This window comes from Girardinichthys multiradiatus, chromosome 14, assembly GCF_021462225.1.
Source record: "Girardinichthys multiradiatus isolate DD_20200921_A chromosome 14, DD_fGirMul_XY1, whole genome shotgun sequence".
Classification (NCBI taxonomy): domain Eukaryota; kingdom Metazoa; phylum Chordata; class Actinopteri; order Cyprinodontiformes; family Goodeidae; genus Girardinichthys; species Girardinichthys multiradiatus.
In genome coordinates this window covers 43,729,017-43,746,082 of record NC_061807.1, presented here as the reverse complement: position 1 = coordinate 43,746,082, position 17,066 = coordinate 43,729,017, and the positions used below count along the sequence as shown (strand labels likewise).

The 17,066-nt window shown below is 39.5% G+C and overlaps 1 protein-coding gene across 1 annotated transcript in view; it reads left to right on the top strand.

Annotated features, from left to right (window-relative positions):
- The window catches only part of adam19a (ADAM metallopeptidase domain 19a), a 254,128-nt gene that overhangs the window by 143,556 nt on the left and 93,506 nt on the right, over positions 1–17,066 (top strand). The window contains exon 4 of the mRNA XM_047385681.1: positions 11,576–11,657. Coding sequence (XP_047241637.1) covers positions 11,576–11,657 — 82 coding nt within the window. The remainder of the gene's footprint in view (positions 1–11,575; positions 11,658–17,066) is intronic.

The window sequence follows — 17,066 nt, the reverse complement described above, 5'->3', positions numbered from 1 at the left end:
TGTGCAGCGATGCTGTTTTAGTGAACCTCTACATAATATGCATGAGCTGAATTACATGTTGACTGAAGCTAACTAGTTGATATATCAGTCATTTTAAAGAGAATTTCTGTCAAGTATTTTCTTAACTGTTTTGTAAGCAATTAATTATTTAATTTCAGACCACAAATGTGGTAAACAGCTTCAGCACCCCGTCCCCCACAACGCTACAAGGATAAGCAGGTATAGACAATGGGTGGATGGATTTAGAATTGATCAAATGTTCCACAAATCTTCATATTTATGTACAGAAATATCTATTTCATTCCATTCAATCATACAGAGAGATTCAAAAAAATAAATAGCACTGATCCAGGAGTGCTTTCTATGTTAAAGAAAACGTGAAGAGTTCAACAGTAGCTCCTTTAATGACTTTTCTAGGAGAGAAATACAGCTAAACAAATAAGCTCTGAGCCAATTGAAAAATCTATTTCAAAACAGAATACATAACAGAATTAGTCAGAGCTATAGCTTTTCAGTAGCTGTCTAGGAGAGACAAAGTTTAACACTAAAAGTCAGGGCCAAGTGCATCATCTATACAAAGAGAACATGAAATTATTATCAACTGTATCTCAGCCGATGCCCCCCTTGAGAAAAGTGTCACAGCTAAACAGAAACACCAGGCCAGTTGTAGCTAATAAAACAAGAAAACAGAGAGAGAATATAATGTTGATGCCACCAGTAACTGCAGATACTTCGCATTCAGAGAGTAGTAGGAGGAACAGAGGAAAATGGTCGTCCAGCAGCCTAAGCTTATAGCAGCATAACTACAGAGATAGCTCAGGATAACCTAAGCCACTCTAACTATAAGCTTTATCAAAAAGGAAAGTTTTAAGCCTAGCCTTAAAAGTAGACAGGGTGTCTGCCTCACGGACTAAAACTGGGAGCTGGTTCCACAGGAGAGGAGCCTGATAACTAAAGGATCTGCCTCCCATTCTACTTCTAGAGACTCTAGGAACCACCAGTAAACCTGCAGTCTGAGAACGAAGTGCTCTGTTAGGAACATATGGACCAATCAGATCTCTGATGTATGATGGAGCTAGATCATTAAGGGCTTTATATGTGAGGAGGAGAATTTTAAATTCTATTCTGGATTTAACAGGGAGCCAATGAAGGGAAGCTAAAATAGGAGAAATGTGATCTCTCTTTTTAATTTTCATCAGAACTCTTGCTGCTTCATTTTGGATCAGCTGAAGGCTTTTAACTACATTTTCTGTTTATCATATTTAACAAATTATTTATCTTAGGAAGACCAGCAGATTTTTTATGTCATTGCAGCAATGGTTAGGAGGAGAACTACTGTGTTTAGTGCATAGTAAAGAACTGGTCCAAAAAGCCATATTTGCCATATTACTGTGACAAGACTGTGCCATTCTCTGATGACATCACTGGAGCACAGTGTCAATATGCTTGTAGTTTGTAATCAAAAATCCTCACAGAGCTTTCAGAGGAGCAAAAATGTCACATCCATGAATAAACGACAGCAAGGGCTGTCATCTTTGTGCTTCATATAGAGAGAGACTGCTCCAAGGTGCTGTTTAATGATGCTAGCCTCTATTTTATTAGGTCTGTGGGTGTTATCTTACCCTCAAACACTACCTGCCTTTTAAGGTTTTTCTTAGTTTTTCTCATTTTTCTTTCATTTCTCCAAAGAAGCTCAGAAGCAAAACGGTTTTGAACAACAGACTGCTTTGTCTAGCTGTTTATTGTGATGCTCCTCATTATAGTAAATCATATCTGCACAGCAAAGGCAGATTGCCTGTCATCCAACTTCCTGCTATAACAATAGGCTCTTAGTTATAGTTTTTTGACAGGGTTTGACCCCAGCTGTACTTTGTAGCTTTATATCTAATAAATGGAAAAGCTAATGGAAAGGAACAAAAGGTTGGGTGTGTTTGTATAATTATTTAATAAGGGTTGTGTTTTTACATCTTTTACATCTTGACATATTTTAATGAGCGTTCATGGCAGACAATGGTGCTTCATGCTGCAAACAGCACAGAGATCTGCATACATTCTGCTTAACAAAGATTTTAATTAGCAGATGAAAACAAAAACCAGTAAGGAAAATGTATTGATAGAAGATTATCATCATATCATAGTTTTATGGAGTGTGGCCAATTAGAATATGAAAATGTTTTCTCTAAAGAAGCATTCATTCTGTTCTGTGTATATATGAGCAGTGTGGCACAAAGCCAAGGGTATTTTGTGTTGCCATAAAATGCCTATTAATAGACAATATAATTTGCATAGTCTCTTTCATTTTCTCCCAGCGTCGTTTCTACTGAAGGTTATTTGTTTTGGTGCAAATAAAGAAGAGATGTTACTGCTGACATGCAGGACTTAATATACCTTACATAAATCAAATGAAGCTTTAAGCCAAAGCAGTTAGTGAAGTAGTTAGTGAAGCCAAATGTTAGAGAAAATGTGGGGTAAAATGCACAGTAATAAAGGTCAAAGTCACTTTGATAAGCACCAAATTATTATATCCAGAGATCATTTCATAAATGGCAAGGGATGCTGCAGGCTACTGCTGTCAGCAGCAGGGAGTACATCCCTACAGTGTTCTGACTGAGAATAAACCATTAACCAGTCTATGGCATTTAGTGGTTGGACCTGGTTCATTAAATATATCTTTACTCCTGATCTTTGTTGTTTGACCCTGGACTTTGTTCTTTTGTGTTCCGCTGCTGTGATATCATATAATGCAGTAATTTATACAAAGACAACAGGTCAGCAATTTGGGAGGATATATTTTTAGTGTCATTCATGCAAGTAATATTTGAATAAGATGAAATAAATAAAAATCATTCATCTTCTATACCACTTATTCCATAGTGGGTCACGGGGGAGCTGGTGCTTATCTCCAGCGGTCTACAGGCAAGAGGCAGGGTACACCCTGGACAGGTCGCCAACCCATCGCAGAACAACACAGAGACATACAGGACAAACAACCATGCACACACTCATTCACACCTAAGGGCAATTTAGAGAAACCAATTAACCTAACAATCATGTTTTTGGACTGTGGGAGGAAGCCAGAGTACCCAGAAAGAACCCACGCATGCACGGGGAGAACATGCAAACTCCATTTAGAAAGACCCCCTGGCCAGGAGTCAAACCCAGGACCTTCCTGCTGCAAGGCAACAGTGCTACCAACTGTGCCATTGTGCCGCCTATTAAATATCAATATTTAAATAATATGCCACAACTATTTATGGCCACTTTCACTGACCAAGATGTCCTTACTTGATGTATATTTTAGTAGAATCAGAAAATTAGAATCAACTTTATTGGTCAGGTTTGTGTGCACAAACAAGGAACTTGTCTTCAATGTCAATCCAAACAGCAACCACAATGCCTACCCTGGCTGTGAGGTTTTCGCTGTGTTCCTCAGACTGCCTGGGGAAAGAAACTGTGTCTGTAGCAGCATTTTTGCCACTAGTGTTCTGCAGCGCAACCTGAAGGTAAAAGTCTGAACAGTTTGTGTCCAGGATTTGTGGGTCAATTTAGCTGCCTTTTTTCTGACCCTAGACATGTACAAGTCCTGGATAGAGGAAAGGTCAGCCCTGATGAACCTCTCTGAAGACCTAAATGTTTGTTCCAGTCTGGACCTGTCCTGTTTTGTAGATGAGCCAAACCACACTGAGATGGACGAGCACAAAACCGAATAAATGATGGCAGTGTAGAAGATGATCAGCAGCTCCTGTGAAAGTTTGTACAATTTGACATGCCATAGGCAGTACAGTCTCTGCTGGGACTTCTTCTGAACAGTGTCTATGTGTGAGGACCACCTCGAGTCCTGAGAAAGGGTGGTTCTTAGGAACTGGAAGTCAACACAATGTTGTTGTGGAGGGTAGGTCATGTGGGGGGTCTCAGGAAGGTGGTGGGACATTGGGATCAAGGAAAGCAGAAAAATGCAGGTTAGTCATAATTGATGGCAATTAGCAATGCAATAGTATTAAATGTTTTCCTCACATTGTGCAGCCTTAGAGTGCAGTCAAATTCAGACCCCAAACGTTTAATCAGCCTCGATGCCTGTGTTAAGTTAATTTTGTCAGCTGTACCTGCCACTGAGGTCTGTGTGGACTTTTCATGGAGGTCAGACTCATCCCAGGTTTTTGTGACTAGTTGACTGTTCCTCATAAATATCAACGTGAAATTGTGGCACTATTCAGTCTGAGTCTCAGCAGATAAAGAAATCAAAATGCCTGTTTGTCACAAGCACCAAACAAAATGTAAAATTTCATAAGAAATTAAAGTTTCCCTTTTTTTCTTGGAGACTATTTGTTACATCAATAAAAACAGGCTTGATGCCATATTTTATTCAAGTGAATCATTAAGATGCAAGTATTTTTTTGGAAAATTGTATCCTCTGTTCCTGATCCTCAAAAGGTTTGCATCTACAAAAACACGTGCAATCTACAAACCAGGTGCAAATCAAATCGCTTGTTTAAAATCAGCAGAAAAGCAGATGCAAACTTTTTAGTGCGTTTGCCTTTATGAATATGCCAAACATAAGATAATGAGCCAAATGCATACATTTATGAGAGGAGGATATGCAAATGTAACTCCTTACATTTGACTCTGTCGATCAATGGTTGTAGGGCAAGGTGGCACTACAGTACACCCACAGTCACATACGTTTTCACCATTGGCTCCTGTACTTCCTTAAAATGCCACTGACAAAAGTGGTGGTCAAGCACACCCATCTATCTAAGGAGAAAACTTCAAAAATCCATAAATATAGTATGGAGCACATGGAAGGGGAAGAAGGGAGTAAGGAAGAAGAGGGAAGGAGAAATGAGAAGACATAATACAGTATTAATTCAGTTTTAACTCAATTCAGTTTTATTTCAATAGAGCCAATTCACAACACGTCATCTCAAGGCAATTTACAAAGTCAGTTTAATCGAATCATACATGTTTCAAGTATTAGAGATGACCATGTCATTAAATGGTAAAGATTCAAATATTCATTGGTTACAGAATGCAGTGCCACCCACTGCATCTATGGTTATCTTGTAGTGGGCCCAGGCAGAACTGTCAGCTTGTCTGCTGGCCTACCCTATATGTCTCCTTTTAAATTAATTGTATTGTAGTGATTATTTCAATTCTTCTACTGTCAGTTTAGAGTGGTCTTGATAAACAATTTTTCAGGCTTCTGAAGGTTTAAATAAAGTTTCTCTTTGGACTTGGCTGCTTTGTACACTTCTTTAGTCCATTCCTTGACTACTTTCAGATGAATTTGTTTTTCTTTGTTTATTAGGCTTTATTCCAGTCTATGAATCATTGAGGCAGGAAAAATTATTAATCAGCAATAATCAATACCTTCTTTAAAAATACCAGAACAGAATATTTCAGCTTCAAAGAGCTTTTATCTGAAAACAAACATGGAACACGATTGACTAAACGATTGTGCATTTGTTTGATCCTGGGTCAGATATTTGATTACATTTTTCCTGTTTCTTTTAGACATGAATTTCAGGTCCTAATATTCTGCTGGAAATGCTCAGAAAGCCTGGAAAACATTTGTTCCGGACTGCTTTCAAAGATTAGTAAAATGTTGCTGCGTAGAAAAAAGCGTTAAAAGGTTTACTCCAGGAAAATGTGAAATTTCGATTAAACTGGAAATGCATCATTGTAATAAATGTGTCTATTTTTATCCTAAATAAATATAAATTGAGTTTAGACGAAAATTCAACTTGGAAGACTCACCTCTACTTCCGGCTCCGTCTAACTACTCCACTATGTTCTCCACTCCAACCAGTCGGCTTCTGGTCCGCATTCTTCTTCAGCCAATCATCCCTCAAGGCTTCGCTTAAAAGACCTTCATACACAGAGTCTCCTGCTCTTCAGCTGAGCTTCTGTGTATCAGAAAACTAGAATATTTTAAAAGATCAACACAGAAATGGATATTTTAAACAGAAATGTCAGAGTTCTGAAAAGTATGTCCATTCCTATCCATTTATACTTGGTTGGGGCTCCTTTTGCATGAATTACTGCATCAATGCGTTCTGACATGGAGGTGTAACCAAAGCCCAGGTTGCTTTGATAGCTGTCTTCAGTTCATCTGCATTGTCGGGTGTCGTGTCTCACATCTTCCTCTTGATAATACTGTATAGATTCTCTGCAGGGCTCCAATCAGGTCAGTCTGCTGGCCAATCAAGCACAGCAACATCTTGGTCACTGGGCCAGGTTTTTGTACCTCTGGCAGTGTGGGTCAGTACCAAGTCTTGCTGGAAAATGAAATCAGCATCTCCATACAGCTTGTCAGCAGAGGCAAGCATGAAGTGCTCTAGAATTTCCTGGTAGATGGCTGCATTAACTGTGGACTTCAGAAAACCCATTGGACCAACACCAGCAGATGACATGCAGATACCCCAAATATCACTGACTGTGGAAGCTTCACACTGGACGTCAAGCAACGTGGATTCTGTTCCTGTCCACTCTTCCTCCAGACTCTGGGACCTTGATTTCCAAAAAGTTCCAAAATTTCCAAAAAGCTTACTTTTATCTGAAAAGAGGAATTTGGACCACTGAACAAGAGTCTGGTTCTTTTTCTCCTCAGCCCAGGTAAAACACTTATTATATTGTCTCTGGTTCATGCTTCTTCAACAATGATCTTTTGTGGCTTCCCCTCCTTGTGGAGGGTGTCAGTGACTGTCTTCTGGACATCTGTCCAGTCAGCAGTCTTCTCCATGGTTGTGTCTCCTATTGACCAAGACTGAGAGAACATTTAGAGGCTCACAAAACCTTTGTAGATGTTTTGAGATAATTGGCAGATTAGGGTGGGACGCCATGAGTTTCCAAGATTTAACTTTTCACAATATTTTCATTTTCTGAGACAGTGAATTTTGGGTTTGTGTTATCTGTAAGCCATAATCATCAAAAATTACAAGAATAAAAGCTTGAAATATTTAACTCTATGTTTAATGAATCTATGTAATATATGAGTTTCACTTTCTGAAATGAGTGACCAAAATATAGAACTTTTTTATATTTTTCAAATTTTTTATCAGATGTTTTAGATTATCTTTTTACAAAGAACTGATGGAACTGTTACAATACAAACAAGATGTAACATTTTAGGTGTAAATAAAGTCCTGAATCTAAATATACCTCTCATTCGTTTGTTAGGAGGCTCCACTGAGTTATATTTAATGTGGAATGATAGTACCGTATTTTCCGCACTATAAGGCGCACCGGATTATAAGGCGCACCTTCAATGAATGGCATATTTTAGAACTTTTTTCATATATAGGGCGCACCGGATTATAAGGCGCATAGAATAGAAGCTACTGCAGTCAAACATTTGACTGGGGTTGCGTTATGCATCCACTAGATGGAGCTAAAGAGAATGTCAACAAAACAGTCAGTCAGTCAAACTTTATTAATACACTACAAACCAGCGTTCTGATAACTCCATTCACTCTCATGGTAAGGTCTCCTCTACATAGAATTCTATTGAATAGAGCCAACCGCACGTTAGGAATGCATTGGAGTCTATGAAGTTGAAGTTGAAATCAAACGTTAGTTAAAACGTGAAAGGGAACTTTTCCCTGATTCAGTAAACACGTAAAAGAAACAGTTTGATGCACTAAATCAAACGTTAGTACTGTTAACCTTTCCTATTTCTGTCCCCTGACCGTAGTCTGATGACACAGGGGAGACGCTTTCTCCAGGGCCGAAGTTACTAGTTTCCTCGGGGTTAACTCCCTCACTCATACGTTACTAAGTTGAGCATGAAGAAACAGCATCAAAACACTGAGTTGTTGACGAGATTCGGGGTTCTTTTTAATGACTTTGCAGCACGTAAAAACACAGGGCTTACAGACTCATACACCGCTGCTCCGGTCGCTGTCTCTACCCACCCCACACACACAATAATACCGACGTCACTCCTTCACTCTTGATTCTCAGCTACGGCAGCACACAGCGCCACCTCTGTCTGGAGGAGTAATGTCAACATCTTCCATACACACACACGAAACATACACCCCACACACTGAGCTTCTAATCACATATAGTTCAGGCAATTCCTGCAACAGTACATTCAAACGTTATTCACACACAAGTGGTGTTGGACTAGGAGTAAGCACAGTACAGGTGTTTACCGCTATTACTTCGGCGACACCCCTGACTACGGTAGCCGTAATGCTGCAAGCGGTGCGGCTTTGTAGTTTACCAGTCGTACTGAAACATTTTGACAGAGCGCCGTGTACAACCAGTATGGATCAACCAATTGACCAATTGATCCATATATAAGGCGCTCCGGATTACAAGGCGCACTGTCATTTTTTGAAAAAATTAAAGGTTTTTAAGTGCGCCTTATAGTGCGGTACGATAATAAATTATACAGCCTTGATTGACATACTGACATATTTAAAATATTGTGATCAGTAAGAAATATTTATTGTGCCTTTCCAACGGTTTCTGAAGAAGGCAAACAACATCAGTTTTTAATATTAGCTTTAAGGACATTTGACTTCCTCTAAACCACCCTGACAGCCTGTGATTTTGTCTGTCTCCATTTGTTATCAAGACTCTGCTTTTTAAACATGAAAGGCTCCAGTCCTGCTGATCCAACAATTCATACAGGGAAGATTGTGCTTTTTGTAATTAAAGTTGGAAATGGTAGAAATGATAGAACTGGTGTCAGCAAGCAAAAGATGAAGATGTCTATTATTAAAGTTTTGTCTGCCTGTGCATTTTGTTCTCAGATGAGATTCAGTGCAGAAGCCTGTACATTAGAGCAAACGTTCACATACAATAAACAGTTAGGGTTAGAACTTTTGCTGTGACTCGCCAGCTCAACATTTCTACATGCTACTAGTAAAAATGTAAACGGATCCTAATGAAACTATTACAGATCAAATGTAGGTTAAATGTAATCTTTGCAAAATCTTTATATTTAGTATTTGTTCACTGTCCCACTGTGTAAGACATCCCTCTGCCCTGGGGCATTCTCTAGCTCATTCTAGGTTATCCCAAAACATTTAGAAGGGATAAAGGTCTCTAGCGAGTTTGTACCCCAAATATTTCTCATCCATCAAGGGAAGACAACGCATATAAAAAGGGAATCTAATAAGTACTTTTAACCTCCGCAAGTGTAAATGTATTAAAAAAACATGCAGCAGCAAACATTTCTTAATGATCAGTTATGTTCAACGATATGTTCATGCCACCTTGTCTTCTTATTAAAGGCTTACTATAGTGACTACACAGGGTGTTTTTATCAGACTTTGCTCCATGACAAATCAAAAACTTTGACACCAGTTCCAAATAATGAGTCAAAATGCAGTTTATACTAGAGGATGAAAAACACTTGCAGTCAAAATGTTGCCTGGTGTCCCTCCCATTTACTTATTAAGGAGGGATATGTCTCTATCTTCATTATTCAAAAGAACAAGATTATGATTTAGGCCAGCTGAAATCACTTTGTAGATCCCAGTGATATTAGCTGGACTCTTTCAGAGACCCATCACACTGACATCCAACTGACATTGAGATAGTGGACTCTTTTAAGTACCTGGGTGTTCACCTGAACAATAAACTGGACGGGAGTCATAACACTGATGCTCTTTACAGGAAGGTTCAGAAACGATTCCACCTGCCTAGGAGACTGAGATCTTTTAGAGGGTAGGGGATGCTCCTGAATACCTTTTTTGACTCTTACTCGTTTTTCATCAGAGCGGTTCGGAGCCCCTGTTTAGTTCCCGAATGTGATTTCAAACAGGTGCGTGTTTCCATCAACAAAAAGAGGTTGCAGAGATCGAAATCTGGTTAAACTTGGGTACAGCAGAATACTTCTATGCAACTGCAGCATCCCCTATGGGCAGGTTGAAGCTGCAGGCAATAGAAGCAACAAGTACATCGACAAATATACACTGCTCAAAAAATAAAGGGAACACTCAAATAACACATCCTAGATCTGAATGAATGAAATATTCTCATTGAATATTTTGTTCTGTACAAAGTTGAATGTGCTGACAACAAAATCACACAAAAACCATCAATGGAAATCAAATTTATTAACCAACGGAGGCCTGGATTTGGAGTCACACACAAAATTAAAGTGGAAAAACACACTACAGACTGATCCAACTTTGATGTAATGTCCTTAAAACAAGTCAAAATGAGGCTCAGTATTGTGTGTGGCCTCCACGTGTCTGTATGACCTCCCTACAACGACTGGGCATGCTCCTGTTGAGACGGCGGATGGTCTCCTGAGGAATATCCTCCCAGATCTGGACTAAAGCATCCGCCAACTCCTGGACAGTCTGCGGTGCAACGTGAAGTTGGTGGATGGAGCGAGACATGATATCCCAGATGTGCTCAATCGGATTCAGGTCCGGGGAATGGGCGGGCCAGTCCATAGCTTCAATGTCTTCATCTTACAGGAACTGCTGACACACTCCAGTCCCATGAGGTCTAGCATTGTCCTGCATTAGGAGGAACCCAGGGCCAACCGCACCAGCATATGGTCTCACAAGGGGTCTGAGGATCTCATCTCGGTACCTAATGGCGGTCAGGCTACCTCTGGCGAGCACATAGAGGGCCGTGTGGCCTTCCAAAGAAATGCCACCCCACACCATTACTGACCCATTGCCAAACCGGTCATGCTGAAGGATTTTGCAGGCAGCAGATCGCTCTCCACCGTGTCTCCAGACTCTGTCACGTCTGTCACATGTGCTCAGTGTGAACCTGCTTTCATCTGTGAAGAGCACAGGGCGCCAATGGCGAATTTGCCAATCCTGGTGTTCTCTAGCAAATGCCAAGCATCCTGCACGGTGTTGGGCTGTGAGAACAACCCCCATTTGTGGACGTCGGGCCCTCATACCATCCTCAAGGAGTTGGTTTCTAACCGTTTGTGCAGACACATGCACATTTGTGGCCTGCTGGAGGTCATTTTGCAGGGCTCTGGCAGTGCTCCTCCTGTTCCTCCTTGCACAAAGACAGAGGTAGCGGACCTGTGGTCAGTCCTTAAAAAGCATGTGGAGAAACACAAGACAAAAATGATCAACTCAGGCATTAAGAAGACAGAAATGGATCACTATCGGTCAGGATTTAGCCACATACTCCCTGTTCTAACAATTTACATGTGCATTAAATCTGCCCTGGCTGTGAGAAACAAACAGGAACCAGCACAGGAAACACTCTGTTATTGTTAAGCAGCTATGCAGGCAGCCATGGTCAATCACTTAGCTAGCTAACAGCATTAGCTGATGTCATCAGCTAATGCGATTAGCTTAGCAGACAGTACACTCTCTGACTGAATGTTGTTTAGTCGTGACAAATCTCTTGTAACAAGGTTGATCTGAAGCACTTGAATTTTGCTGTGGATGTGCCTCCTGTAGAGTTGAAATGTATGAACTGTTTGTTCACTAAAATAAAACCTACTGCTAAATTAGATCCACATTTCACATGAATGTGTGTATAATACTGTTCTCTGCTAAATTTCTCAAGATTCATTGCATTTTATTCTCAAATATTAAGTCACCAACTTTGTCCTCTCTTTTGTCTTTTTGTCTCTTAGGGAGCTTGTGAGTCCAGAGTTTACAGAGACATACTACGACAAAGATGGACAGCCTGTGACTGTGACCAATCACAATTACACCGTAGGTATCGAACAACAGGATGCTTGTGTCAACTGTTCGACATATTGCTTTTCAGTGATTCTTGAGAATTTATTTTAGATATAAAGAAAACTAAACTACGCTAATATAAAAATAGCAGATGGTCGTGGCTATCAGACAACATCGGAGGTTGCAACAAACCTGTAGAAATGTTCAAGCTCAACCATTTTTTATTAACATCATCAGACACAACCCACAGTACTGTGGGGAAAAGCGTGGTAACCAGACAGCGGAGCTTGCTGAGCTGCATACAATGTTTCTTCTAATGCAAAAAGAGAGCATCCATATCTACAGTTTATGGATGCTCAGCTAGCGACTCTGCAGAAGAACAATGGTATTCCTAATTTTCTGTATTTTCTGTATTATATAAATACAGAGCTTTTACATTTAGTTTTCGGTACTTTTGTGTGTGTTTATGTTGTAATAAATGTTAATTTGTTTAATAATAAAATCTCTAAAATTTAACATATTTATTTCTCAATATATAAACTTTAATGAATATATCATATCGAGCTGTTTGTATTGTAACATCTCAACATAAAAACCCTTCACCGACTACGCAGTTTAATGCACAAATTAAAACCCAGCCATGTTGCTGGCTGCAGACGACGAGTTGCTAATGAATGCAGGCGAGCTAACGCTGCTGAATGCTGGAGTTGTAGCCGTAAATCTGAGGCTCATGAAAATGGTCTCTTCAGCCTTGACAAAAATCTTGTGCTTAACCAGGTCAGTGTACACGTACACTCAGAAGAATTTATAAGTGGCCGGGCCCATGGTGTACTCTGACTGCAGCCTGTTTAAACTGTCTACATATTCAACAGAACAAAACTCTGAAATGTTTATTTATTTTCTACCTACTGTGTTTATGTCTATATCTATCTTTGTTCTTTAACTGTCCCTCCATCTTTCTGTCTCTTTATCACATATTTATTTATTTATTTATTTATTTCTTTCTTTCTTTCTTTCTTTCTTTCTTTCTTTCTTTCTTTCTTTCTTTCTCTATCATGTATGTATTTAATTACCAAGCTCAGTCTTATAGATCCAGGTGGATAATTTCACCTCTGACAGCCAAGCCAGGTCAGAACCTTTTCTTGGGTGCTGACTGGACTTCAGGTGCCCCCCTTGAATAGTGGTGGGGAAACGCTGCATGTGCTTCCTCAGAATAGAAGTGTTCCCCCCGCTGGCCTTGCACTTTACATCACAAATTTTACAGCGAGCGTAATCTGCATCGCATTTGAAAAGTGGAGCCATACTTTCCAGCACGTTCTGTCAGCCTTGCTTTGTTGACGGTACCAGCGGCTACTTACGCTCTTGTGCGTGCAATGCTATGTTCACGTCCGGCATGGAAAATGCCCACTCTTTCACTCCCTCAGTGTCACAATGATGCGTTTAGGTAAAATCTAATGTGTATAGAGTTGTGCTCACTTGTAAATAAAAAACATGTTTGTGACATGATCGAAATCAAGTTATTGCCCATTTTTCTTCCTGGGTCCATTAAGTCAAGAGGTTTCCAGGCACAACATTTGATGGGTACAGATCTGCAGCACCAGCCTCTTGTAGATTAACACCTATTCTAAAGGTGTAAACTACTGACCCATAGCTCTAGTCATACCTGCATTCTGATCAGACACACACATTGATCACCAACCCCCAAACTGCAGTCTTATTGTCCCACCTATCGAGTGATCGACTGCTGCAACCTGGAAGACTGGTTGGATTTCGTTGTATTGTAAAATGGCCCATAAAACACTTTATATAAAAAGTTCCTTTAAAAACAATAAAGAGTAATTAAAAAGAGGAGTGATAACAATGTATCAACACGTTAATTTCAGACCAAGTTGCAGTCATGATGCAATTTGCAGACAAAAATAACATGCAGAAAAAACCCAAACTTAAAACAGTTGACGTTTCTCAATTTTGTTAATGTCGAGTGTTTTAAGTTAAGATTTTTACTTAGTTTTTCTTGTGTGTGTGTTACCGTTAAATTTGGTGTTGTAATTGTTTGGAAAGTTGAAAGATGTTTGTTAAATTCATACAAGTATTGTAATAGAGTACTGTAAATTATCTTTAAATAGAAAAATATTGCTGTGAGTTCAATGACAGTGAAGTCATTGGAGCTTCTGTTGACTAAAGTTGTTGGGGGAGGTGTTGCAGCAAGCTATACAAAGTTATTCAAATTAACAGCTTTTGTTAGCGTCCAGCTTCCAGGGTGATTCTAACGAAACTTTCAATTCAATTCAGTGAGTCAGTCATTTATTTTCTACCGCTTATTCCATAGTGGTTCGCGGGGAAGCTGGTGCCTATTTCCAGCAGTCTATGGGCAGGAGGCAGGGTACACCCTGGACAGGTCGCCATTCCATCGCATGGCTCAATTCAATTCATTTCAATTCAAAATAATTATTTATATAGCACCAATTCACAACACGTCATCTCAAGGCACTTTACAAAGTCAATTCAATCGAATCATACAGATTTCAAGTCAGGTTCATACATTCCAATTAAGCCTAACTGTCAAACAGTGCCGTCAAATTGTTTAAAAGTTTTTCTATCTAAGGAAACTCAACATATTGCATCGAGTCAGAGATTTGTAGCAGTCACTCCTCCTGGATGACTATGTAGAGACAGTGGACAGTCACTGGCGTTGACTTTGCAGCAATCCCTCATACTGAGCATGCATGTAGCGACAGTGGAGAGGAAAACTCCCTTTTAACAGGAAGAAACCTCCAGCAGAACCAGAACCATTTGAGAGAACAGAGCAGAGACACAAAAAGAACACAGAAGCACTGATCCAGGAGTACTTTCTATAGGAAAGGAAAGAGAAACATTAATGGTTATAACTCCTTTAGAGGCTTCATCTAGGAGAGAAAGACAGCTAAGCAGATGAACTCTGAGCCAGTTTTCAAGCCTAGAGTATGAAAGAGAGCACATACAATTAGTCATAGTAGAAGCTCAGCCAGTAGCTATGTCTAGGAGAGAGACAGGGTTAAACACTGAAAGACAGGGCCAAGTGTACCATCTGTATAGGGTAAGCATTAAGTTGTTGGCAGCAGCAGCTCAGCCAATGCCTCCTCCAGGAAGGTGCCACAGCTAAACACAGAGCCAGGTCAGATGTAGCTTCTAGAAAGAGAAAAAACAGAGAGAACATAAAGTTAAAAGCTGAAATAACTGCAAATAACACAAAGGAGAGTAGTATGAGAATGTAGCAGAGTGTCAGGATCTGCCATTTTGTTCTTTGTTTTTGTTTACTTTGCCGTTAAAGGTTTTGCCTGTTCCTTTGATTAGTAGTTTACTTGCTTTAGTTTATATTTGCTTAGATTTTTGTGCTTGTTTACATGTCCTTAGATTTCCTTAGATCTCTCTAGAGTTACTATTTATGTTTAACTTATGTTTAATGTTTCTATTGGTTTAATAGCTGTGTTTATTGATTCCTTCTGTTTACTTTGTTCTGCCTTTCCTCTTTGCTGTTCCTCCAGTAGTTCCTCCTCTTATCCTTAGATCCCCTTCAGTTATTATTTACTCAGTGTCCATTTCCCTTTTATATTAGTAATGCTCCCCAGCCTTATTTCTAATATAGTTCTCCGTATTAGTCTCAACTGTTTAAGTTCCTTCCAACAGGTTATAGTTTATAGTTATTTGTTTCCTCACTAGGCTTAGTTCCACTTATTGTTTATGTTTTAGTTTATAGTAATTTTAGGTCTTCGTGTCCCTGCTCTTTTTTATCAGATAATGTTATCCTTAGATTCTAGTTTCCCTTAGTTGACCTAGTTTTCTTAGCTCCCTCGTGTCCTTGCGTTTCCTAGTTCTTGTCACCATAGTAACCATTTATTCACTCAGTCTCCACAGCCAGTTCCCGCACCTGCTTCCACTTCTCTTCTGATTAACCTAGCTTCTCCCTCATTGGTCCACTGTCCTTCTCTCCCTGCTTATATACCCGAATTATTCGTTGCTGGTTCCTCATTTCATGTATACCATGTTTGTCACGTCGTTTCCCTGAACTCTTTGGATTATGTTTTTTGTGAATTCTCTTCTGTGAATCTCCTACGACCTTGTAAGTGTTGATCTCCGAGCCTTAATTAAAGAAGATCTGTTTTCAATATGCTGAGCCCAAGCGACTGTTTGCATTTTGGTCCAAAACAACCTCAGACCGTGATATAGAGAGAGTGAAACGTGGTCATTATGTCCTCCAGCAGCGTAAGCCTATAGCAGCATAACTACAGAGATAGCTCAGGATAACCTAAGCCACTCTAACTATAAGCTTTATCAAAAAGGAAAGTTTTAAGCCTAGCCTTAAAAGTAGACAGGGTGTCTGCCTCATTGACTAAAACTGGGAGCTGGTTCCACAGGAGAAGAGCCTGATAACTAAAGGATCTGCCTCCCCTTCTACTTCTAGAGACTCTAGGAACCACCAGTAAACCTGCAGTCTGAGAATGAAGTGCTCTGTTAGGAACATATGGACCAATCAGATGTATGATGGAACTAGATCATATATGTGAGGAGGAGAATTTTAAATTCTATTCTTGATTTAACAGGGAGCCAATGAAGGGAAGCTAAAGTAGGAGAAATATGATCTCTCTTTTTAATTTTCATCAGAACTTTTGCTGCAGCATTTTGAACCAGCTGGAGGCTTTTAACTGCATTTTGTGGACATCCTGATAGTAACGAATTACAATAGTCCAGCCTTGAAGTAACAAATGCATGGACTAGTTTTTCAGCGTCACTCCTGGATAGGATATTTCTAACTTTGGCAATGTTCCGGAAGTGAAAGAAGGAAATCCTAGAAAGCTGTTTAAAATGGGATTTAAATTACATGTCCTGGTCAAAAATAACACTAAGGTTTTTTACTTTATTACCGGAGGTCAATTTAATGCCATCCAGGTTAAGTGATTGGCTAATCAGTTTTTTTTTTCCAAAGACTTCAGTCCAAAGGCGACAACTTCTGTCTTGTCTGAATTTAGAAGCAGAATATTTAGAGTCATTAAAGTTTTCATGTCCTCAAGACATGCTTGTAAAACCTTGAAGCCTGTTTTCTCCTTAAAGTACTTTGGAGAGTGCCAACCTTCAAATGATCTTATCTTTTCGATTTCCACAAGTTTAACATAATTGGAAAGCTTAGACTCCACTCTTTCAGTATCTGTAAATAATTCAAAACGACCCCGGGTAGACTTGTTCCTGGTTTTGCCTGTCACATGTCTATCCATGCATTGCCATGCCTGTTCGTACCAATATTCATTACATTATTCATTACAACAATATCTCAAGTGGGATTTAAAATTTCCACATCTCTAAGCCGTAGAACATAGTGAAATCTAATTAATTCAGCATATTGAAAAATATTTATTTACTGTTGATCAAAAAAACAAGTCACATATTTTTATATATTTTAAATTTTTT